Source organism: Megalobrama amblycephala, linkage group LG10, assembly GCF_018812025.1.
Source record: "Megalobrama amblycephala isolate DHTTF-2021 linkage group LG10, ASM1881202v1, whole genome shotgun sequence".
Classification (NCBI taxonomy): Eukaryota; Metazoa; Chordata; class Actinopteri; order Cypriniformes; family Xenocyprididae; genus Megalobrama; species Megalobrama amblycephala.
Genome location: NC_063053.1, coordinates 14,120,408 through 14,147,291, shown reverse-complemented (window position 1 = coordinate 14,147,291; position 26,884 = coordinate 14,120,408). Strand labels below are relative to the sequence as shown.

Below are 26,884 nucleotides of genomic sequence, written 5' to 3'. Positions count from 1 at the left end.
AGGAACGGAAAGAATGTGAGGTAGAGATCAGATGAGTCCAAGAGGGAGTTGTAGGACCCGCTGATAAGGTCACTGCTGTAGCAGTTGACTTACTGGGTAGTGGGCAGGGGGGAGAGGCCTCGGTCTGAGGAGCCGGCTCATCGGAGCCACTGCATTGGCTGACCACTGCACTGTCATTGCTAGCCTCGCCCACCAATACTGACACAGACAATTAGGGCGAAAAAATGTGACATTTGTTGTGGTAAGTTATACCACAAGGCACAAACCTTTTTTCCAGCTTGCCTTTTGTGCTATATTTATATGTGGAAATTATGACAATTTGCAATTTAATCATCCAAAAATTTCAACAGCACACACTACACAAAAAAACACTCATGCTAAGACATAATGTGCATGCAACATAAGAGCAGAAAACAATATAAAGTTAATGTTATGTGGGGGAAAAAAAACAAAAGCAATATTTTCTAAACCCTGAACTCTCCAATACCTCTATACAAGGACATGTTATACAACTGTTTGTTTTAGAAAAAGCTGAAAGGCTTCTCTGTCTGGGACATATTTGCACCCTAGTATAGAATGTGAGATCTCTGGGCCTCTCTGAAATGACGCAAGTGGATCATTTCTAAGGTTTAACCCTCAGAGACCTACTGTTGGAAGAACTGCAATGGTTATTTAAAAATATATATTTTCCAGATAAAACCATGTAAAACAGGTAAAAACATGATGACAAGAGGGAATTATTTGTTTAAAAATACAGTAAAAATCATAATATTGTGAAATATTACAATTTAAAATAATATTTTCCTATTTTAATATATTTTAAAATGTATTTTATTCCTGATGACAAAGCTGAATTTTCAGCAGTCATTACTCCAGTCTTCAGTGTCACATGACCCTTCAGATATCATTCTAATATGCTGATTTGCAGCTCAAGAAACATTTCTAGTTGTGCTGCTTAATATTTGGAAACTGTGATACAACAAATCTTATGTAACATTATAACTGTCTTTATTGACAACTTTGATTAATTGAATGCATCCTTACTGAATAAAAGTATTAATTTCTTAAAAAAAAAAAAAAAAAACACTTTTGAACAGTAGTGTCTATCAGTATCAGTGCTTAGGTCTCTGAGGGTTAGATCTAAGTATATTGACTATTGAGTGTAACTGACCATCAAGCTTAGATTAGTGTCAAGTAATGAATGATCCTAAAGCTCTACTGACTCATTAAACCTCTGCTTGTGTTTTCCAGATTGAATAGAAATGATTAAAGTAAGGTAATCTCATTATCTAACAGCCCTCAAAAAGCAATATAGAAGCTCAGAAAAGCTCAGAATTTATCAAAAAGGCCCATCAGATGATTAATGGTGCCATGGTTGTATATAATTGAGTTGAACCCATTGTGCAATATTGCTGTGCGGTAATGAACCACCATGTGACTCTGCTAGACAACATACTGAGATGTGATACGGAGTATTTGTTGCCTGTAAAGGGGGGTATTTGTTGCCTGTAAAGGTCAGTGCTGTAAAACGAATATTCCCTCAGATATTGTGGACATTCATTACACAAACACAAAACTTTGTGATTCATCAGTGTCATGGTAACTTTGGCATTCACAGCACGGCTCCTTTTCATAGCCAAGCTTATGCTGATTCATGATAGCAAATCAGTCAGTCTGACCCGGTTTTGGTCCCTTATACTACACAATAGCTGCTGCTTTAGTGACCAGCAATGTATCTACAGCTGACAAGCTGGCCGTCAACTCGCACGCAAAGCAATTATCATACCATGAAGGTCCTTTCACCACACAGGAATCAATCTCACTGTCAATCTCTCACTACCTGTATCTGTATAATATTTATTCCCTCTGGCCCTCATTACCATTATTTGGGAAAGTGTACAACCCTTAACCCCATTCATACTTAGTGTTAATGTCCGTCGAAAGCATTTTTTCGATCCTTTCATTGAAACCACATTCAGAGGTTGTCAGAAACGCATTGAATTTGTAATATAAACACCACTAAAATGCATCCCGGTGCGTTCTTGACACTTTTTTCTGTTAATATAAGGGGGGAAAAAACAACGCAAATACATAGAGTTCATCAAATATGGTAAACAGAAGGTCAACCGTAGACACGCAACAACAGATATCATTGGATCATATTGGTATGTAAATAAAAGACTAAATAAAATCTGTTCATCATATTAACCAATCGTGTCTCTTAATCGCTCGGTTCATATGTATGTCTTTTACCATCTCTTTACAAACTTTGTAAAGCATCAACATTTTCGTGTAACAGATTTTCAACGGAGGGACAGAAATCTTTTAATGTTTCATTAAAAATCTATTTATTTGTGTTTAGAAGATAAATGAAAGTCTTATGGGTTTGTATCTCATTCGTACTTTTCATAAATTCCAAACGTGTAAAATAGTTCTCATTTGATTGGTTTGGTAAATGATGAGAATTTTCATGTTTGGGTGAACTATCCCTTTAAGTACTTTTGAAAAATATGTGAGGATCTTTTGTACAATAATGATAAAATTGTACTTATTCTATCAACTTCTATTAGCTAAATCAAATGAATATTTGTTGTGACCACTGTTTGTCTTTAAAGCAACCCCAAATTTACACACAGGTTGTTTCAAGCATCTTGGAGAAGTTACCACAGTTCTTCTAAGGATTTAGACAATCTCAGTTGCTTCTGTATCTTTACGTAATCCCAGACGGACTCAGTAATGCAGAGCTCAGATCTCTGTGTGGACCATAGCATCTGATGTCGGACTGCTTGGTCATACAAAAATCTCACTGCATAATTACAATATTTGCAAAAGGAATGTTTGAAAATCTAAAATAGATTTTTCCTACTGACACACTAAAGCAAAAGATACAAATAACCACATGTCTTTGTGAAGAATCTTTTGCATGTAGTCAGAAAATCAGAGATTGACCACAGATTTTGTGGGCACAAAGGACAGATCTAAATATCAGGTGTCAACATGGCCTTTGATTCACTAATGACCCGTGTAAGTAACATTTGCATTCTGAATGCACCAATACACATACACCCTGTTCTGTAAATCCCAGAGAACAAGAGAAAGACATGCAGAATACATGAGGAGTTGATAGTGTACCTTTCCTATCCTTCATGTCCTCCTCTTCTGTGGTGTTACAGCTCTCTGTAGACCCCTGTGACAGGAGAGAGAGAGACAATATGCAAGATGGAGGGATGGTTGTATGAAGGTGGGAAGACGGAAAAAGAAGTACAGAAACAGGTTTGCAGACAGGGTCTATAAACCATGTGGAACAATATACGGTGCACACACTGTAAACCAGCAAACACACACACACACACACACACAAAGAATCACCCGCAAGCACAGATATACCCCAGCACACCCTCACACACACACGCAAACCCCTCACAGGAACACACCAAGCCCTGCACAAACCAGCCAACCAAGCATGAGGGCAAGACCTATTCATCTGAGTGATATTTGTGAAAGTTTGGGGTTGTGGTATTAGGAAGTAGCTCTAATGACCCGTGTTCAATGGCAGAGCTAAAAGAGGTGGCTTACCTTGATGCCATCGGCTGGATTGTGCACGACAGTGGTCTGTGATTCCTGGGGGAGGCAGGAGAGAGTTTACCATGCAGGGCAGAGGGAAAAGGGTAAGGGGACCCTATCTCCACAACTAGCGTGATGTGACTGTACGACTGTCAGGTACGGCATTTGTTCCTTGAGCTATTAATGTGTGGCCTATTTGGGATTGTATTTTTAAACTGTAAAAGTATGAATTTCATTGCATTAGATGATAGAATTTACAACAAGTGGTATTTAATAGGACACAAAGAAAGATATTTTGAAGAATGTCTGTAACCAAACAGTTGATGGGCCCTACTGAATTCCATAGCATCACGCACAACTGTTTTCTTACAAATTATCTTTGTTCAGCAGAACAAAGAAATTAATACAGGTTGTTAACAACTTGAGGGTGAATAAATTATGACAGAATTTTCATTTTTGGGTGAACTATCCGTTTAAAAGAAATACCACATATAATACAATGACATTCATTTATTTTCAAGTGTAGGTGTCCAAATACTTTGAGGCCCACGTATACAATAACTATAATGTTTTGTAAAGAATGACATCATACAAAGGACTTGAAGTTCAATGGATATGCATGCAAGGACTGGGTACGGTTAACCACAGAAACACAGTGGAAAAGAAAGTAGTCAATAGGCTTGAGAAGTCTCTCTCCATGACCAACCCCAGTCACCAACAGCACACAGACATAACAAAAATGATTAACACTGCACAAACAGTTAGCTTTCAATGCCATGGTATGTTATTTCTCCTGAAAACACAAAGCATTGATCCCACTTTTGCACATACACACACCCCACATATAAACAAACAGTCTTGCGCACTGGCTCCTACTTTATTTCCACCACTTCTAACACAACACCCTCTAATAAGCAACCTGTGAAGGCAGACCTGAAGATGCAGTCCCTACATGCTGAGAACCAATTACAATTTCATTTCCTTTTGACGCGTTTCTGGGAAGAAGAAGAAAAAAACAAAAAAAAAATCCCCATTGCCTGTGAGCAGCACAAGCAACTTGAAGGTTTGAAGGTGTACTGGTCAATAACTGGGACAGGGACACTTTAGTGTCCAAAAGTCTGAGACTTCACTTAAATTTTTTTTTAAATACTGGCAGAAATGTCACAGAGGACAAAACCAAACACTAAGAAATACTGAAAATAATACTTAAATAAAAGTAATTAAATAAAACATTACATATCAATTAAATATTTAGATATTTAAATTCCTTTTATTGACATTCTCAGACTGCTAACATATAATGATCTTAGACTTTTAGACCCCACAGTTCCTTGACTGGGTGTGCGTGCCGGTTGACACTCATATTTTTGTCAGAACTGAAGAACCTCTTAAGTAGCACTATGTCCTCTGAAGGCTGTAAACTGGGTAAATGAGCAATTACCCATAATGCAAAGTTAGGGACTGCATCTTCAGAACAAACAGAGCAGCTCTGCTTCCTGACATAAAAAGATCCTGTTTTACCCTTGGAGACTCGACTGTAAGTTTTAAGAGAAGATGCAACCAGGGTTTATCTACATATTACTCACTTAAATATGATCAGATACTGAACAAAAAGAAAGGATTTTTGAAACCGTCTAAAAGTACAGGGTTTGTCTGCTAAGCTGTCAAACTTCTCCTGCGAGTTTGTTTGGGTAAAATAGGAAGTCAGAGAGAAATCCACAGGCACAAACCAGATGTTTTAGTTCAACTCATCAAAAACCATGAGTAACGTCACACATCTTCATCTGAGTGGATTGAGCGATGGGTGGTGGAAGTCAAAACAACAGGTATGGGACAAACTGATAAAGCCTTTTACTAAACAAAGACTTAAGGACTAAGAAAAGGAAAGACTATGGAGTGAAAGAAATAAAAAGTTAAGATGAGGTACCATTGGTGCAGTGGATGATATGCTGCTGTCTTTGGTGCTGCTGCTTACTACACTGTTTTTGTTGTTGTTTGTCTGTGGCTGGGGCAAAAAACAAAAACAATGACAACACAAAATAAACAGAGCCATTCCAAGAGGGTCCTCGCACCATCAGTGCTCGGGCCCTGATGATTTCCGTTCGGTGCAGTTCAAGCACCGACAACCTCAGCTCATTCTAGACATGTCGAAAAGCCACAGTACAGCATGAAAGGGGATCTTTATGGGTAAATTAGCTTAGAAGTAAGAGAACACTCCTGTAATGTGCCCTAGAGCACTTTTAATAATGAAGTTTTAGCTGTACTTGAATTAATGAAAGCCGTTCAACTGGATGTGCCTGTTTTTGGAGAGGTACGCTGATCGTATGGAATTACAGATTCAAACTTCGATTGGTGAGTAATACTAAAGCAGAGCCTACAAAATGAAAAACAACGAAGCAATTCTCACATTATCTGTAAAATCGCATTACAATTCTTGATAAAAACAAATAAAAACATGGTGGGCTGTGCAAAGGGACACAGTAAGCTTCCTTTACATGGTTATGTTACATATTATAAAATTCAGCAGTGTGGTTTTGGAACTGTTTAGTAATCCTTAAAATATGACTACAAAGAATAAGTATATTTTGTTTACATTTATTCTACCTTATTAAATAACAATAATCATAATAATAATAATAATAATAATTTCAATAAATGTGTATGTAAACATCTTTCCATCTTTTATATGGAGAAACATTGTTACAATGCTGATAAACACGCATATATACTAGTAGAATTTCAACATTTTAATATCTATGAAAATGGATACAACGGTCAAACAAGTTTCAAGGCTACAGATAAAATATTTGGTATTTACAGAAATATGTAAATATACTATTAAATATATGTGTTACTTTGTTGGCACAGACTAGAGGTCAATGTTACCAATGTTGTCAAGGAGTTACGGGACCCTGATAGTCCACTAGTGCATGCAGTGAAAAGCTTCAGCGAGAAGAGTTTCAAACCTCGGACTCTGTGAATCAATGCAGGGTACAACTAATGATTAAAAATGAACTATGTCTAAATATAGGAAAGAAAGAAGAGAGGCGGCAGTAAAACAGAGACGATTCTTGAGAAGAATGTTCAAGAATCCTTACAGAAAGGTTCAAACAGGTTAAACATGGATCAAAAATACTTGAGCAGAAGAGCGGCTAAAAGTTCATCCCAAATGTTCAACAGCTATAAAGAGAAAGTATATATATATTAAAAAAAAAAGAAAAAAAGTCTCAGAAAATTGTCAGTTATTTTTCAGCATTTTTCAGGAGTGACATAGAAGCAGCTAGTTTGTATGTGACCCGACTTACAAACTAGCTGCCACTATATCACCCCTGAAAAGCACTGAAAAATAATGTTTATGAATTAAAACTTGTATTATATATTTTATTGTATTATTTTAAGGTAATATACAGGAAGGGTTCAGATGTCCGTCTGACATGTTTTCTTTTAAATGAGCATTTTTTGCCAGTTTTTTTTAGGTTCAGTAATTTCACTTTAATGGCAATGAAAAGATTAGTAAGTTATTGAAATGTCTTATTTACAAAAATATCACTTTAAATCAATTCATTGGTATTTAACAAATTTGACTGTCTTTTTGCTGCAAAACCAGCTAAGTCCATGTGTGTTTTGTTTTTTGCAACCTCTAAGTCCACCTCTTTGGACAACAAGACATAATAAAACATCAATTTCTATCAGTTTTTCATCAGCAAAAGGAACGCTGTTGTGTTTACTTGCTACTTGTAAAATCTGGTCATTGCCACTGTCTTTCATCTTGAAATCATATGATTTGATTGCCATCTTCCAATTGGTTCTTCTGTGGACTTGGAGGCTTTTGCTGACAAAGGGAAGTGGCGTTTAGCGGTTTGTACCAACGAACCGGTATTTCTGAATGGGCTGATGCTGTGATTTAGCGGATTTGAAGCGAAAGTATTTGATGAATGTATACTATGTGCGGTGAGCATTTGCTCAATATCATTATCTCATTTTTGACAGAGGTGGCGTTAAGCGGCTCTTGCATCTGAACTCATATATTATATTTATTTATAATAAAAAAATGGCATAACTTCATATAGGATGTTAAAGATAATCAATTCTTGTGTCCAAGACTCTAATTGGGATCGCTGAAACATTTAAAGGCTCCGATTGGGTGACCTTTTTGTTTATTATTAGATTTCAAAATAACAAATTGATAATGGGAACAATGATAGCCAAGAGCAGGAGTAAAACAGAGGTAAGGGTGTGCATTTGTCTGGACCTGATGGAGAAACTCAAGACATGAGAAATGGGGATCTATGCACAAACGTCTGAATGATGTTTGTTAGATATTAAAAATGTCCCATTATGACAAGGCTAAAACAGAACCGCCACGTCTAACTCACAGACATCAACTACTGCTGCTGTCATTTACTTTCACGACAGAAGAAATATTATTTATTCTTGTTATCGTAACAAGGGGCTCTTCACTTGTTGTTAGGACAAACCCGATGTCACAGCCACTGCAGCTATTGCCATGGCAACAGAAATCGCCTGGCAAACTATGGACTGTGGGGAAAAAGGGGAGTTCCACTGAAAGGCCTGTTTGTATGTGTCTTTACACAGTCTGTTCCAATAGCATTTAAATTCTCCCTTTCCGGTTGAAGAGCACCAAGTAAGAGCCCTTTGTCCACTCTGAGCAAACTTCAGCCCTGGTTATAATCAGCGGCTACATGCTACTGATTCTAAAGGCCAGTGAAAGCAGAGACAGTCAAGCTGGAGGAAGCTCACAGGGTGTATCAAGGGCTTGCAGATGACAGACCAAACTTAGGTCAAGGAGTAACCTCTTAGACAAAAGCCCTGGTCTGGTTCTTACAAAGAAAGCACCAAGATGCAATGGGAATGAAAAATGAACTTCAAGGGGAATGGGATTCCAATATAAACGTGTGTATGTAATAAAACAGAGCTGAACGGGTGAACATGACTCTGTTAATGTTTGATGGTCCTATGACTCACAAAACCCTACGACGAGACAAAAAAAAAAAAAAAAAAGACCCAAACAAACTCTCGAGCATCTCAACCAAGAAAAAAAGAGAGCCAGAGAGTGAGAAAGTGTTGAGGGAGAGTCAGAAAAAGGGGAGAGACACGGAACAGATCTCACCATCAAATAAACACTGGAGCTTGACTTCCTTTTCTGAACAGGGTGAAACAGAGGAGGGCAAAACAGGGAAGCATAGAAAACAGGCCAGTGAACACAGAAAAAAAATAAAGCTGCTAGTTAGATCCCACAGAGAAGAAAAAGAGGAAAAATAACCACAAGAAGTTGCAAAGCCATGTGTGACATGACAGGGGTGTTTAGTACAGTAGCAACATTTGAAAAGTGTTAAACTGCTGAAATTGATTTATTGATAAGACTTGTTTCATTTAGGGAAACCGTTGTTGCTCAGTTGCTTGGTGAAAGGCTGACAATTCACTGCATGCACAGAGACGGCACAGGGTTGAGTAAGTCTCTTTGCTTCAACAGGTTTCACCATGACTCGGGACTAACAAATGGGCAAATATCTGTCTAAATATGCAGAATGGTTTGGATTTGGCCTCCTCAGGGGGATATTATTCAAGATCACACTGAAATATATCACATAAACAGCTAATCATTTTAAATTAGAAACAGAGTGTATTTAGTGTCGTTGGTTTATGCAAACCATTTGCTGTTAGCTTTACTGTCAGTTCTGTTTATTATAATATGCCCTTAAAAGAAGGAAAATAAATATGGCAGGAAACAACTTTTAAACATAAAAACTGGGCAAGAACTGTGCATTTGTTTATGATACAAAAACATTATATTTTATTAGGCCAATGCTGATTCAAGAACTTAATGAGAAAGAGATTTATAAAATGTGTGTGTGGCTTACCTTCACGCCATCAGACTTTTTGTTCAGTAAACTTTTGCATGCTGAAAGATGAGGAGAGAGAAATTGAAACGCTTAGAAATGCTCAAACTTTTGATGAACTGACTACTGACATCTACAAATGTTGTTCCTTTAGTGTTGTTATTCTTAACTAAAACTATTAAACATTGTTTTGGGTAATTGAAATCAAGCTGAAATGAAATAAAATAAAATATAAATATGAGATGAAAAACATAAAACTTAAACTAGAAAATAAAAATCAGATGTGTTGCCTTGGCAACTAACTGAATAATTAAGTTTAAGTACTACAATTACTAAGGGCACGTTTACACGACAACACTGTGCTAAAAACAGAAAGGTTTTTCCTTTGTGTTTTTCACGTACAGATGACAACATTGTCAAAACAATCCCCGTTCACATGGATCTGCAAAAACTACTAAAAACGTTGTATTATTCATGCCAGGCCAGTAGTTGGCGATGTCACATTGTAAAGAAAAACTACACGCCTATAGACTGAACACGTAATATGCACAACGTCACCGTTTTCACAAATTTGCATTTTTGTAGTTTACACGGAGACAATAACAGTATCTTTTTCAAAAATGTGCACTTGGAAACCCGTTTTCAAAAGTTTGCATTTTCAGGACCCCAAAATGCCGTTGTCATATAAATGAATGGCCAAAATGCTTTAAAAGTTTTCTGTTTTTACTTGAAAACGGTGTCGTGTAAACGGCCCCTAAAACTATATGAATCGCATTACAAAACTATATAGAAATATTTTTAAAAAACTAATAAAAATGACAAAAGCACATAAAATTATTAACACTTTGACTAAAATGAAAATATAAAAATAAAAGCCAAAATATGAATATATACTACCATAGTACATCAATGACAATAAAATAACAATAGTAGAAACAAGCCATATGACATGGAATACCATCCACAGGTCAGTAAAAAATGCCATCTAGACCCACGGCACAAGCAAACACCAAAGCACCGGTAGCATATAAAGTGGCAAGAAGATTTTCTCCACCAAGAAACGTGAAAGACCACCTCAGTTTGATATGAAACACATTCTATGAGCACATCCTATCCTGTATTCTCATAAACAGAAATGTGGTTTAAAAGGCGAAACAGATCAAATCAGACACAATTCCAACAAATATGGGCACACAAATAAAAAAATACAAGGACATGAGTAGACTTTAGAAGTATGATCTTCAAATTCCCTTACCTTCAAAAGTAGATAGAGGTAGGAAAGAATGCAAAAAGGGAAAAAGGCAAGATAAATCAATCAACAGATTATTAAAAAGAAAAATAGCTGTGGCAAACAAAGTAGTCAAGCAACTCAAAGCAAAACTAGAGGATTTTTTGCTCATGCTGGGTCCATGCTGTGCAGAGACATTTCCTGCCTGGCCTGCTGTCATCACTGAAGGCATCTCTCCTGCACACGACTCCATGCAGATCTGACAAACCAATGCTTGTCTGCTTCAGTTCACTCTAGCAGTCTAGAGCTGAACTGCTGATTCATGAGAGGACTGAGTGGTTGGACGATCTGTTCAGCTGTTTTGCTCATAATTAAACTGGTCTCATAATTGAAACTGTATAATGCATCAAATGAGTTTGTGTGCTGCGCTTGTTGATTGTGTGAAATGAATAAAAAACTACTATAGCATGAGTTAGAGAGGGTAGTGGTGGACTGATAAGATTTTTTTATTTTTTTTTTAAATAGCCGGTGACATTGCCAATAGAGAGAACAGGATGGATCATGGCCGATAAAGTGAGGTACTGTAAAAGATGTACTATACACACTACTGTTCAAAAGTTTCAGGTCAGTAAGATTTTATAAAAAAAAAAAACTGCATTAAATTAATCAAAAGGGACAACAAAGATTTTTATAATGCTACAAAAGATTTATACTTACAAAAAAAATGTTTCTATTCATCAAAGAATCACATTTTCCAAAAAAAATATTAAGCAGCACAACTGTTTTCAACATTGATAATAATAAGAACTGTTTCTTAAGCAGCAAATCAGCATATTAGAATGATTTCTGAAGGATCATGTGACACTGAAGACTAAAAATTCAGCTTTGCCATCACAGGAATAATTATATTTTAAAATAGAAAACAGTTATTTTAAATTGTACTAATATATGTTTTTAACTGTATTTATAAAATAAATCAGTCTTGGTGAGCACTGAAAGGTTCTTTCAAGACCCCAAACTTTTGAATGGCAGTGTACTATATGTAAATGATAGGAAGGAACTGAGACATACACAAATTTGCTTATAAGTGGTCATGGTTATCAGCTGATGCTTTAAAAACAGTCAAATAGCAGCTAATTAAATGGCCTGGCTGATATATCACATTGTCAACAACTGCCTCTGCTTATTAAATTATATGTACTTGTGAGGCTTACAAACTGCTGCAGCTGTTATTAAAGGTGCAGTAAGCAATTTTTGGAAAAGCGCCGTTGAAAGTGGATCGCACCGAGTACCACAACAAACTTGTAGCCAATCAGCAGTAGGGGGCGTGTCCACTCATGATGGGAGAGGAGAGAGAGAAAGTAAGCTGAGAAAGAGGAGGATTTGAAGAAAGACTTCAAGTTTACATGGCTGAGAGACATTACAAAAGAGAAAAGCTCAGAGGAATATCACTAGAAAAAGAAGGGCTATGATCAGGCAAGAGCTTTAGGACCTGCATTAATATTAGAAAAGCTTTCCAATGCTGGAGAGACCCAAGCGGGAAGGCCTGGAAATGGACGTCGAGGTTGCGAGGTTTCTGCTCCATACATGAGTAACATTGGTTTTGAGTGTCATGTCAAGAATTATTTTGCTCCACTTCTGCTATGATAAGAAGACATTCTTGTATTGCATTTTGGGAGCGGAGCAATGAAAGCAGGGGTGTGTTTGTTTGGGTTGATTTCAAATATCAACAGATGTTCAACAATGATTTTGAGAAATTGCATACTGCACCTTTAAGTATCACTGTAAAGCAACAGAAGCAATTGGCACAGCGTTCACAGACATGCCACTTTCATTAAGATATGAAGAGAGGGGTGAGAAACTAAGAAACAAACAAAAAGCAAGACAAAAGGACATGTGGATCCTGTTGCTTCGTGTCCTCCATGCACAAAGACACCTGAAGACATGCTGAAAGGTGCTTTTGAAGCACACCACAGCGATCCCCGCTGTGAAGACTTCAGTACAGTGGTTCTTCTCAGTAAGTCTTCCCTTAAGAGCATGCTAATACATACATGATGTAGACATTCATTCTTACAACAGGCAAATGCATGTCAGCATCTACCCACAATTTCATACCAGTGCAGCTGGTTGACCAAAAGCCGACCTGACTGTGACTGTGAGGTATACAAGGAAAACGAGCCACCTTAAGAAACCGTCGACATAAATGAAGGCGACTAAATCTGTAATAAAAATCTTAAATATGATGCCGTTGCTTAAGGTGACTCGGGTCGAAATACCTCCACCGGAGCATCCCTGGACCATCACCAAGAGCGCAAACCCATAATGCATTATGTTTCCAGACAGACACCACTTGGAAGACATAATACATGTTTTTGTGATACTCTTCTTACCATTCCAATCTGCTGACAATGACACAAAACATCTTCTGACAAGTTCACAGCACTTGTGTAAAGATGTTCAGTGCAGACTGTAGGCAAAGACTGCCTTAGACAGGAAAGGGCACTTTCATCCTAGACTTTGGTCAAAAGCCATGAAGCACAAAGGGTTATGAATGCGTCTCAGGGTTGGGAATGACTGAATCACAGATATAGCTTGTTTTATACACATCTGTTTACTTAAATTTCACTACTGACAAAATATGCATTCACACAAGATTTCGATTGAATCAAATTTTAATTGAAATATTCTAAATTCAGTCAATGAACCCAAACCCTGGAACGTGTGTTATGTATTCTCTGCATAGCGAATGGCCTCTCAGAAGAGTTTCAGTGCCCGTGCGTTTGCAGGGGTATAGCAGGCTCCCCTTCGTCACATGCTGAGGCTGAAAGTGGGCAAAGGCCCCCTAGTGCCCATCTCACGTACCTTCCTGTGCCAGTGCAGCTGTGCTGGTGGTGGGGGTAGCGGGGGTGGTGTGTTGCCGACCCACTATTGGACAAAAGAGCATGTCGTTTTGGAGAGGCTGACTCAAGGCAGAAGCTCAGCCTCTCCGGGATCACAGAAACTTACCCAATTTGTATCTTAACAAAGCAACCTAAAGCAAAGCCCAAATGCCTCTATGCAGTCAGGAAAGTGAGGCCAGATTATAAAATCAAAGTTTCAAAAGAAACTACATAAACATACATATCCCTCAATGTATGATCACAAGTCTCATTCATAATTCAGAAGCTAATAAGGCATTCACCTGAGAAGTTCCTGGACACCAGCATGGTGGTCAAAATGGCCCCCTGCAGGAGACACAAGCGCTACTTTAGTATCTTATTTAGACTTAAAATAATAATAAACATTGCTGAGGACAAAGTCTTCAAACAATCATACATTTTAATAGAGCATTAACAATAGGTAATAGTTCACAATAAGGTTGAGTTTGTTAACAAATTTTCATTTATTCAACTTAAAGTATTAAAAGCGTATCAGCATATGTAGAAATTAACCTAGATTAATACATGCTGTAAATGTATTGCACTTATTCACGTTAGCCAGTGAATTAACTAACCAATGTTAACAAATTGAACCTTATTGTGTTAGCAAAGAATGATTCAGACCTTCAGTTTTCTGCGGGCGTTGAACTTGCGCAGACACTCAACAGTTTCTTGACGATGCATCATGGAGGCAACAGTGGAGCGTTGCTAAATGTGAGAGAGAGATGTCACAGTCTTTAGGACAAATCTTTATTCAAATACGTTATGATAGATTGTATGTAATACATATTGGATATAAAGTCTCATTTAAAGTATTTCATCAACCAAACAGACTAGCAAATGTTTATTTCATTGGAGACTGGAACTGTAAGCTCTTTGACATTTTGCCAGTTGCTGGATGTAACCGTGACAAGCTGGGTGACGCAATATAAACCAGCCTTGAAAGATATATTGAAAAGTGCTTGGGGTTTAAGTCCAGGACACTTACGCAGACCCACGGATGCTTGAGTGCTTGGTCAGCCGTGATCCTCTTTGCTGGGTTGATGGTCAGCATCTGGTTGATGAGGTTTTTGGCCTCTGGGGTAACAGTGTCCCACTCTGGAGAGGGAAACTAAGACATGAAAAAAACAAGAGAGGAAAGATGATTGAGTTTTCTTGACAAGATACAGTGAGGTCTACACTGAAAACCAGGGGTTTGTTTCATTTTAAACCTGGAAATGAGGGTGCGCTAATGAGTTTTTTTTCTGGGTGGGATGTCTGGTATTGTCTATTTACCATGGTATTTACCATGTAATTTCTGTAACCTTGACCCAAAATACTATTTTATTTTCACTCTGTGCTATTTTCCATATTTATGATGACTGTGGTGGCTCATACCTAATTGTATTAACAAAAACTAGTTTTTTAACTTTTTAATAGCCTTACCTTATACTGTTTATTCAGTCTTAGTGATATTCTTACAATTTATGTGCATGTTAACTAAAGTGTGGACAGTGTGTTAACCATTTATGAGAAATAAATTTGCTTGGTTCAAATTCCTAAAAATTTGGGTCGCGGCTTAATGAACATGGGAAAATGTGGGTCCCGCTGCCAAACCAGTTTATTATTTATATATATTTTTAGTTTTTATTTATTTATTCATTCCATTCATTAAGGCCCAATGACGTTTTTACATTTAAACATGCATTTTCTGTATAGCTGCTTTGAAAGGATATGCATTGTGATAAGCCCTATACAAATAAACGTGAAGTAAATATTTCTAGATCACTAATCATAAGTAAATTTGTGACATTGATCATGTGACTGTGTACAGATAGTTAGATGTTCTTCCACTGAAGCTCAAGATGCTCTTTATATCATCTTAAATCATACGGGAGAACATGATAATCAGGTTTTACACAAACTTGTTGAGTTCACGAAGCACGAGCATTGCTGATATTAATGCAAAAAGAGGGCAAAAGTACTAAGACATTCTGAATTCAACAATGTTAATTCAGCTTTGCATCCAAATAGTTTTGCTAATGCTGATAATGTAAAACAGTAATGGAAATGTGTACTACATAGAAAAGAATGTAGAAGTATTTTCGCTATCTCAGGCTTTTGTATGAAACAAAGAGCTCACATGCATACAGACTTGAACAAACACACAGATCAATGGCTTCCATGGCCTGTAATGGATTTTAATAAGATTAGAGCAGAGTAGCTAAAGTGATGGCTGGAAGAGTTGTTTTCCACCTGGATGGCTGAAAATGCTGAAACCAAAACTGGCTTTCATAATCACATCTCTCTGTTACTGCAGCACTCCATCAAATGGACAACACCACTATGCAACAAACACAACAATCATGCTATACTCCCATGCACTTAGAGTGCCTAGCTGGACTAAAAGGGATTGTAAAAGCACAAATGAAATCAAATTAGTATGAATCCATACTCTGATCACGCTACACTGTTTACAAACTACAGCTTATCACTTCACTGACAGACAGAAGCATGACACGATACTATCTGCAAGACTGCTGTAACCTCATATAAACTATACAGAATAGTGTTAATGGGAAATATCCCACTGAAAACTGTTTTTCTCTGGGGTTTGAGGAGATGATAATGCTGATGATAATGAAGAAGACTCCTCAATTGTATGTTCCACTTCTGAGCTCTAGAGGAGGGGGCTGCCATCATTTATTATTGAGTAACTTGGCTCTCTATCCCACCCAATTAAATATTAACAAAGGCTTCAATCTGGGCTCGTCACTCTGGGTCGATGTGGTGGCACTGAAATCTCTGTACGATGATGGCCATGAGAGCTTCTCTGTCAACATGTTGACGGGCAATAAAAGACAGGTCTAATAAAAGGCCTTTCACTTTCTGTTCCTGATTGAGCCAAGTGTCACTTAAACTGGGTTATAGACACTTTTTTTAAAATAAACTGGCCTTTTGTTCAACATGCCTGTTTACTAAATGCCTGCTTTAATTAGATCTGAAATGTGAGCGGTGCGGAGTGAAGAGTGCAGTTGCACAATTTTGCCTGGAGTGAAAAGTAGGTGTTTTGAAAGTTGAATTGTTTTCCGGCACTGCTGCATCACCAAGCTGGAGAATGATAGAGAAACACAACTGGAGAACCAAAAGTTCATTTTGGAATTAAAAAAATGTATACTACTGTTCAAATGTTTTGGGTCACTGAGATTTTTTTTTTTTTAAAGAAATTAATACTTTTATTCAGCAAAGAGACAGTTAAGAACTTTATATTACAGCAAAATGTTTATATTTTAAACAAATGCTGCTCTTTTGACTTTCGATTCAATGAATACTGAAAAATATATCACAGTTTCCACAAAAATATTAACCAGCATTACTGTTTTAAACATTAAAAAGACATTACAATAATAACATAAAAAATGTTTCTTAAGTAGCAAATCAGCATATTAGAATGATTTCTGAAGGATCATGTGACACTAAAGGCTGGAGTAATGGTTGCTGAAAATTCAGCTTTGCCTTTGCCACCACATAAATAAATAACATTTTAAAATATATTCAAACAGAAAACAGTCATTTTAAATTGCAATAATAATTTACAATATTACAGATTTTACAGTATTTTTGATCAAATAAATGCAACCTTCAGGAGCAAAAAAACATTAAAAATATCCTACTAAACTTTTGACATGGATGTAATGGATGTAATGAGAATCAAACATTGAAAATCTCATAATGGTCAACCACTAATCTGAATATTAGGGTGGATGTGTTTCCCTCAATGGCAACAGCCCTGATTAGATCTAAAACAGTGTCATTAGATTATAAAGCAGTGAGAGCTCATTAAGGCAAACAGTGAGTGTGATTACTCACGTCATAGGCTCCAGCCTTGATCTGTTGATATAGTTTGTGCTGATCCTCATCCCAGAAAGGAGGGTAACCCACCAGCAGGATATACAAGATCACACCTGCCCAGGACACATAAATTGGTAACTACACAAATACAAATCCACTGTTCTTCCAAAGTAAAGAGACTGTATCACATATTTAGTAAACCGATTATTCATAAAAATTGACAAATGCATGACACTAGAACAAAGAGAGTCATTTTAAATGTCACTTTAAAACAGGTGAAAATCTTACCACAGGCCCAAATATCCACTGGTTTGCCATACGGATCCTTTCTCAGGACTTCAGGGGAGAGGTATCCAGGAGTGCCTGCAAAACCTGTAAGGCCATATTGTGATTTACATACATTTAATACCTAAAATGAACTGTGTTTGTATTAAATAAAAATAGTTGTTTCGTAAAAAAGAAGAAAAAAAAAAAAGAGATGTGCATAATAAAGATATTTCTTATAAGGCAGCATAATGTAAAAAAAAAAAAAAAAAAAAAAAAAATTCCCACAATGCTGGAAAAGCTTATTTTTAATTTGTTCACTGGCTTTGTCGTCTGTGACCTCTGACCTGGTTCAAGTGAGTAGTCTTGACTCAAAAAGAACATTAAACATTGAGAAAACTACTCCATATTTCCCATGAGCACAGTGTAAAAACACCAGCTGGCTACTCTCCAGTATTCTCCAGTCCCACAAGAGCCAAAGATACCGTAGAGAGGAAACAGAGCAATAAGGGAAAGCTAACACTGCTTGAAAATCAGCTTTCACAATTTTACAAGCACCAATGTTTCAATGAATGTGAAACCAGTGAAATTCATTTGGTCTCTTGAATTTAATTCAAAATTGCATCAAGACGATCTACAATGGCTTCAAGCCAAATCCCTTTAAGAGATGAGGCTACCAACAAATTTAAGGAAAAGCAGAGGAGTCTTACCGAACCAGGCCTGCTGATCTCCCTGCACCTCGATGGCAAGGCCAAAATCAGCCAGCTTCACTGCCGCCCCCTTCATCTTACTGGCCAGCAGCAGGTTCTCTGGCTATAGGAGGAAAAGAGAAAAGGGTAGGAGACAAGAAAGGAAGGAGGAATAAGAGCAAAGCAGAGCATAAAAACGGGTACATCAGAATCGAAATCTCCAATACTGTGAATTTTACCATAAAATCTGAATTATCTGAATGTTTTTAGCATGTTAAAGGGTTAGTTCACCCAAAATGAAAATTCTGTCATTAATTACTCACCCTCATGCCGTTCCAAACCCGTAAGACTTTTGCCCATCTTCAGAACACAAATTAAGATATTTTTGATGAAATCTGACAGCACTTCAAAAAGTTCATAAAGATTGGAAAACTAATCTATATGAATCGAGCGGTTTAGATGCTCAACCGAACTTGAATGACACATGAAAACAAACCTCTTCCGGAAGCTCAAACGTGCTGTGTAATCAAAGAGGTTCATTCTCGTGTGTTACACGGCACGTTTCTCAAGTGTCATTCAGGTTCGGACTAAACCACTCAATTCAAATGGATTAGTTTTTCCAATCTCTTTATGAACTTTTTGAAGCATCAAAGTGGTGGTCACGTAGCTGTCTATGGGGTTTGCAATGACATGAGAGTGTGTAATTAATGACAAAATTTTCATTTTGGGGTGAACTAACCCTTTAAGGTGCGGCCAGCAAAATTCTGCAGTCAAAAAAGGTCCACTGTCTATTGTCAATAGCGTAGTGATGTATGAAGCACAGCAAACACAGAAGTCACTTTCAAACCAAGTAGTTGCTTTCTGTTGGTCAATGTGGCAAATCAGCATGACCAACTTGAATCCACTCCAAAATCTGTTTGGTGAAATCTTTCACCCTACCGCGAAATTCATTTGCTAAAGATTACATTTATCAGTGTTATTACATTTTTAGTGTTTTTTAACTGAGTGTGAGCCAAAAGAATCGAAGTGCAATACACAGGCATTCCATCCCATACGGCTGCTCATTTATTCTGTGCATGATTATGCTAAAGGTGACGATTAAGCATACAGAGGCTGAGTTTAATCAGCTGTGATCTGCATAAAAGGACATAAATGTATGCAGCATGTTCTATGAGGAGAGTCTTTCATCATCACACTGTAGTAATACTGAGATCCGGACTCGAAATACAGAGGGAATCAAGTCAGAGTGTGCACTCTTGTATAAGTGTGATTGAAGAAGGGAGAGATTGCATGTGGTGTCTATATCCTTACTGGCGTCTGTATGTGTGTGTGTGTGTGTGTGGCGGACGGATAGTTTTGACAGCACACCCATTGCTCTGAGCTGCATAATTCATGAATAGACAGAGAGGAGGGCTTGTTATCTCATGCTACGAGAGCAGGGGTGAGCTGCTCTCTCGCCCCGCTGTCCTGCATACCCTGCTGCCTCTGAATGCTGCAGGCACATCCCTGACCCGGACACAGCGCAGTCATCCTGCAACAACTGCCGGAACAAGACTTTCTGTGACATGATGATATGATGATGGTATATTATAACAAATATTAAGTCATGCTGACATAGCTAGATTTACTTTCCTAGATTGCCCAATATTCATAAGCCAAGCCAAAAAAAATGAGGTCTAAAGGTCAAAAGTTTTAAATGCTACTGTAGGCATCACATCCTCCTCCTCATCTTTCTTTCTTTTTTTTTTTTTTTTTTAAGAGCTCAAAGATTGTATCAATGTAAAAAACACTGCAAACAATCTTACATTTGTTTCAACAACTGTTCTTTTCACTTAATTCAGGGGCACAAAAGAATGTGACAGTGTTATTATTTTAGTATTATTTATATGCCATAATCAGAGGCCGGCAACCTTACGGCACAGAAAAGGTAATCCCTAAAGCGAATGGTTTGTTGGATCTGTGCACTAGCGCAGGTTTAAAATCTCACACTTTAATAGTATTTCTGTGGAATACTCGATTCTGATTGGTCAATTGCACCATCCAGCGGTATGTTATTCCCCGATAACAACTGCTAAAAACAGAAAAACACAGGCTCATCCGGGTAACTGAAGTCCGCAGTGCTATACGCTTACTAGAACCATTTTCTCCTCGTGGAAGTTTTGCGTTTGGTGAGCTAATAAAATATTAAAACTCAGTCAAATCAATATTTTGTGTACAGTTATTTACTTATGTGATCCAGTATTGTGTTTCATACAATCGCAGCTGCTGCCATTTTGCAACTATTCTGTTCACTGTAATGGATTATAAGATAACAAAAGGTACGATTTTAAATCAGTTTCATCTCAGATCAATATCTCAATATCTCTCTATTAAACGAAATGCCGTGTAATAAGTGGTATGACTGTACCGTATCTCTTAAATGTCCGTCTAGTTTGAACTTGCCGCGCTAGCAACTGCTCTCTCTGCAGAAACTTTGTGTTTAAAGAGCTAATAAAATATTTCGATTCAGATCAATATTTCATGTCTAATTATTTACTTATGTGGCAAGTAGCCGTGTAATAAGCGGGATAATGTACATCCAGCCGGTTGTTATTGCAGAATAAACCTCTTCAAGCTGATGCAAGACCTGATCACCCTGTCTGGGTTTATTCTGTGATAACAACTGGCTGGATGTACATTATCCCTTACTTATAGTACCTAACTTAATATATCAGGCTGTCTTACTACGAGGTATGATTACCTCAAAATGTACATCCGTATTTATGTTTGAGGGACATTATTTAAATGAAATACATACACTTCTTTAGCGATTGTCTTGTGCCAGTGTTGGCATGCATGCCATAGGTTGCCAACCCCAGTACTATAAAATGTATTAATGTTTTAAATTAGCTTTTATTTTTATATTTTAATTTTAGTTTGTTTTACTACTTGTGTCATTTGAATTATTTTAAAAAATCTATTTACTTTTTTTCTGTTTTAGTAATTTTAGTTCTTCATATTTTTTATATCAGTTAGTTGGCAAGGCAACATTTCTATTTTTTCTAGTTCTCAAATCTAATATTTATCTGTGAACTACCAGCCCCTCTGTCCTCCCAGTTCCCCTGTCCTACAACCTTTAGGGAAAGACTCCATCTCTCTCTCTTCTATTCGAGATCCACTTTCTTTCTCTGTCTAGCTCCCGCTCGACTGTCCCTGTTCGGTTCTGACGTCCCTGTCATAAGGTTTTCTTTTCTGTCTGTGTTCAACAGTTCCGTCTCTTTCCCTCTGATGAATTAGAGGAGGCAAAATGAGTCCCTACCACACACTCTCACCGTCATGCAATGGCTCTGCAGCCTCAGTGACATCACACGAGTTTCCATAGCAACCGGCCTGCCTCCAGCACTCCTCTGTCTGCCTTTACTTTTAAAGAGGTGAACTAATATGGAAAGGGCTGGTTCAGTTGGAGCTTCCAGAGGGGTGGGGTTAGTCACGTCTTTGTCCACCACATGACACTGATCTGTGTTTCATCAGTTATTATTGTAGAAAAAAAACCCTTCTGCACTTCCATGCAAAAACACATGATTTCACCTCCTACACAGACTCTACTACATCCACTTGTAGGAAGATGTGAATATACAAAAGAAAAATTGCTGTAACCTCTGACAAGCAACAAGGAAGTGCTGTTAAATTTCAATCCAATATGAGGTTCAAATTGAACAATGACATTTAAGGAACAAATCTCTCCATCATCTATTAAACGTCGCTTTGTTTGCTTTCTGCATTGTGTTTGCTATCAAATGGCCCCTCTGGATTCGCCACAGCCAACTGGCCACTCTCTTGACGTCAAGAAACACAAATAATCAAACAGGCAAGAAAATTCTCCAGTGACAAGTTAGCAGCCACAAAGAGTTTAATGTTACAAGCACATGTCTGAGTGTGTGCTGATGACGCCACAGGGTTGCCAAGAGGAGGAGGAGGGTTTGGATGACGCAAGCTCCAGGATTGGCACATTGCCACAGTGACGGCATGACTCACCTTGAGGTCCCTGTGCACAATGTCATGCTGGTGGATGTGGCTGACGCTTTCCAGGATCTGATTGATGCAATGACTGAGAAACAGAGAGAGAGAGATAGAGAGAAAGCAGGGAGAAGGAAAAGAGGGTTAGATTAGGGAGAGAAACCCAGGCATTAGTAGAAGGATTAACTCCAGATAGAAGATCGGGCACAAGAAATCTTGCAGCAGAATCTGGCCTATGCGGATACACTGAGCTTTGTACAACAGATAAATACTCTGGTTTGTTTTGTGGTTGTCAAAGCTGCCAGAGTAGCTCTCCAGGATGGGAATGAAGATACATTTACCATGTCATCCAAATGCCAAAACAGTTTTCCTGAAGCAAAGTGTCACATGATCCTTCAGAAATCATTCTAATATGCTGATTTGGTGCTCAAGAAACATTTCTTATTACTATCAATGTTAAACAGGTGTGCTGCTTAATATTTGTGTGGAAACTGTGATATTTTTTTTTTTTCAGGACACTTTGATGAAAGGAAAGTACATAAGAACATCATTATTTGATTCTTCTTCTTTTTTTTAATCTTACTGTCCCTAAACTTTTGAACGGTTGTGTGTGTGTGTGTGTGTGTGTGTGTGTGTGTGTGTGTGTGTGTCATTTAGTGCTGTATACACAGTACTATGGTATTACTGTCTGCAGCCATCACAGTACCATGGCACCACCATTCTGTCTCTAATGCTGCATTTTGTTCTCAGACAGTGAGACAATCATTAAATGCCAGGGTTACGCAACTGATTATTAAACATGATATTTATATTTAAATAATGTCAAACTATGTAAACACTCTCAGTGATTTAACAGGGATGGTAGCTGGCCTGAAATGTGGTGTTATTATTAACCTGCTGCCTGGATAGGCATCCCCTTAAATTAAAGCTGACTGTCTGCACTCCAGTCCATTTCCACTTCATATTCAGCACTAAGCCGGAACAACAAAATTAGTGTCACTTTCCAATTACTTTTGGAGGCACTCTCCAGACTTACAGTGTGAAGACTGCTTCTGAGAGTTCCCATCAAGGGAGAACAGAGAGAGTTTTTGCTGGAAAGTGCCTCCGTAATGGGATGGAATGGAATGCAGTCCAAAGATTTTGCCAAATTTGGACACAAATGCCTTCCTCACCATCCTTCCTCAAGAGAGCTTTAGGGAATATCTAATGGGGCTCTTTCTATCCTCAACAGCCATTGCTTTCTGCAAGCTCTCTTTTTTGATCTCTCTTTACATAAACTGAATCTTTCAGAAATGTATTTTTTCAAGTATGCTTCCAAATAAACAAACATTCCCTCAGAGAGATGTCATCTCCTCCCAACCCTCCCCCTGTCCTCAGGTCATGACCTTTTAAACAGGTTTCAGAGCTCTGTAATGAGCTGCCCCACTACATTCCTTCCAGCTCCACCGGTGGCTTGTTATTTCTGTCCCCTCATTGTCTACTGAAGTCTTTCTTGAAATGTCTCTCTGCAGTGCAAGTCTGTAAGTCTGCCAGAGCAACATATGCCATTATATATATATATATAAATATGTGTGTACGTATAAATATTGAGAGAGAGATCGATATAGAAATACAATAAAACAGTATTATTATTATTATTATAAACAGCAGTATTATTACCATTTAAAGTTACTTTTAATAAGTAACCGATTTCTATTTTAATATATTTTAAAAATTGAATTTATCCCTGTAATGGCAAAGCTATTAATATTTTTGTGGAAACTTCTGTACTTTTTATTTTCCAGGATTCTTTGCTGAATAAAAGGCATTTATTTGACAATATAAATCTTTTGTAACATTATCAAATGCCTTTACTGTCAGTTTTGATCACTTTAATGCATCCTTGCTGAATAAGTGTTGATTTTTGTATTAAAAAAAAAAAAAAAAAATACTGACCCCAAACTTTCGAACAGTAACGTATAATGTTATATAAGCTTTCTATTTCACATAAATGCTGTTCTTTTGAACTTTCTATTCATCAAAGAATCCTGAAAAAAATGTACACAACTGTTTTCAACATTGATAATAATAAATGTTTCTTGAACAGCAAATAAGCATATTAGAATGATTTCTGAAGGATCATGTGACACTGAAGACTGGAGTAATGATGCTGAAAATTTGCAATCACAGGAATAAATTACATTTTAAAATGATTAAAATAGAAATCAGTTACTTAAAACATTTTAAGTTGTAATAATATTTCGCAATATTACTTTTCCACTGTATTTTTGATAAAATATATGCAATCTTAGTGAGAAGAGACTTTTTTCAAAAACATAAAATACTCTAATAGAACCCAAATTTTGAACGTAGTATATATACACAGAAATACATATAATATAAAAACAAATACAGCTTAACACTGATATGGCTTGAGCTGAATTTTTTAACTTACCTTGCATCTGCTTCACTGTAATATTCTCTTGCGACAATGTCTTCAAACAGTTCTCCACCAGTCACACTACAGGAAGAAATACAGGCTTTATCAACAGCTCACCTCACAGCGGTTCCATTCAACTATAAACTATAAAGAGCATGAGGCCTGTAGTGGAGTGTGTGGCTAATAGAGGGAAGTTTTTATCACCAACGGTTCGACACTTGAGGGTTGGGTGAGCGCTATCAGAGTCTTAATGACATAAGAGCCCTGAGGAGAGGGCCATAGAGTTAAAATCTACACACATGTACACTTACACGTTTGTCTCCCTCTCACACTGCAGTTACGCAGAAGACTCTATATCTCAACAACACTTCAGACTCTGATAATCGTGTAACATGATGTCAACATAACTCAAGCAAAGGAGTATTTTAAACTTCATATGGTATGGAGAAATGGGCCTACTGGCTGGTGAAAAGAGATTAATAGACATACTTCAATTACATTTTCCGGTAATTTACAGTTAATTACAACCAAACAGGGCTGAAAGGAAGTGGAAAGTGTGAGTTTACAGGCCTCATCTAGCATCAATCCTGTTTAACAGCAGAAGTAAGAGGGAAGATCAGAGTGTCTGACTCAGATACATACAGGTCAAAAACCAGGTAATGAAAGCCTTCTTCTGAGATACTGTCATGGAGACGCACTGTTGAGGGAAAACAGAAAGAGAGAATGAGGTAAGACAGAAAAACAATATAAACAGGATGAACAGAACAAGCTTTTATCCTTTTCTTGACCTGCTCATGAAGTCATCCTCATTAGCTCTATTACAAAACCCAACCTTGCTGCCTAATGCCTTCTAAGGCAGCATCCTAGCTGAAATGATCCTCGTAAGTGACCCATTTGGAACGGTGCACATAGAGATCAATTCCAAACGCCACACAAACAGAACTCAGCATAGGACAATGGTTCTCAACCTTTTTGACTCGAAGGCCATACACCATAGGGTAAGATATGTTCTGTATTCCTGTAATTATAACAACGCAGCTTGTTTTCAAACTTGTTTTATTAACAGAAACTGGGAGTATTTATATATTAAGTTAATTAACCACATTTTGTAATTCCAGAAGTTTCAAGAAATGTATGTTCTTTAATGAAAACAATAGATATTGAGGGTTAAAAATATTTCAGTTTACATCTTAAATTTTATCACTTTTTAAAAACTCTAAATTAAAGTGCTTAATTTTTAATTACATTGAACTATTTTAGAACTATATAAATGATAAGTTTATTTGTAGTCATGCCTTATTGCTCATGCCTTGGCCAACATCTTGGATTTTTTGTACTTGTTGCAATGCATTATGGGATTGTTTGCTCTGTGAAGGATACATACAACAAGTTACGTTAGAAGCAACACCATGACTTTTTTTCTTTGGAGCAATGTACCTTGATATACTGTGCACAATAAGACCGAGCTGTGAAAAAAGAGAAACATTTTGACTTCATGACCACTTTAAATTAAAAAGAATCACAGCTGACATCATTCGTGTCAGAGAAGGTCCTCTGGTCTTCACATTACCGAGGGAACGGTGGCATTGCAAGTAAGGCAAGGAACATTTGTTATCATGATTGAAAGTAATGAATTTGTCATCGGTAGTTACAGATTTGAAACCGTGCACCTGCCAGATCTCACACACGCAGCCATTAAGAGACCCCCGGCTCGCGCTTGTTGTGTGTGGGTCTGTGTAAATGACAGCATGCATTAATCTCAGACATGTGAGAGAGGAGGCTGTGCTAGAGGAGGGCAGAGAGGGCAAAGCGGAATTATATTATCTCCACATCCACCCAGGATCACCTGCAGCGCTGACACAAACACACACATTCTGACAGGACTTGTGTTTTAACACAATTCAGACTCAAGGTGCAGTGAACAGTGTGTGAATGGAGAGGGATTATAACAGGTTGGCCTGAGAAAGGTGAGGTGTGTGGATAGAGGGGATTTGTGTTGTACTCTGATGGAGATGATACTCTATGAACTAGTTATTGGCCTAATACTTCTGATTTGAACTAGAGTACTGGTACCTCACTGGTATGATACTAAAATGGGGGAAAAAAAGTAATAA

At 37.5% G+C, this 26,884-nt stretch overlaps 1 protein-coding gene across 18 annotated transcripts in view; it reads right to left on the bottom strand.

Moving 5' to 3' along the window:
- The window catches only part of camk2g2 (calcium/calmodulin-dependent protein kinase (CaM kinase) II gamma 2), a 70,646-nt gene that overhangs the window by 7,702 nt on the left and 36,060 nt on the right, over positions 1–26,884 (bottom strand). For 2 of the 18 annotated variants that reach the window (XM_048204686.1, XM_048204692.1), the window contains exons 4-18: positions 25,413–25,467; positions 24,786–24,851; positions 22,370–22,442; positions 18,377–18,479; positions 17,691–17,774; positions 17,421–17,515; positions 14,560–14,682; positions 14,196–14,279; positions 13,835–13,877; positions 13,516–13,578; positions 9,447–9,487; positions 5,492–5,569; positions 3,577–3,621; positions 3,133–3,187; positions 94–198 (exon numbers count right to left, since the gene is read on the bottom strand). In XM_048204686.1, coding sequence (XP_048060643.1) covers positions 94–198; positions 3,133–3,187; positions 3,577–3,621; positions 5,492–5,569; positions 9,447–9,487; positions 13,516–13,578; positions 13,835–13,877; positions 14,196–14,279; positions 14,560–14,682; positions 17,421–17,515; positions 17,691–17,774; positions 18,377–18,479; positions 22,370–22,442; positions 24,786–24,851; positions 25,413–25,467 — 1,113 coding nt within the window. Of the gene's footprint in view, positions 1–93; positions 199–3,132; positions 3,188–3,576; positions 3,622–5,491; positions 5,570–8,695; positions 8,729–9,446; positions 9,488–13,515; positions 13,579–13,834; positions 13,878–14,195; positions 14,280–14,559; positions 14,683–17,420; positions 17,516–17,690; positions 17,775–18,376; positions 18,480–22,369; positions 22,443–24,785; positions 24,852–25,412; positions 25,468–26,884 lie in introns of all 18 variants that reach the window. The other 16 variants (XM_048204688.1, XM_048204704.1, XM_048204689.1 and 13 more) reach the window with 15 other exon arrangements.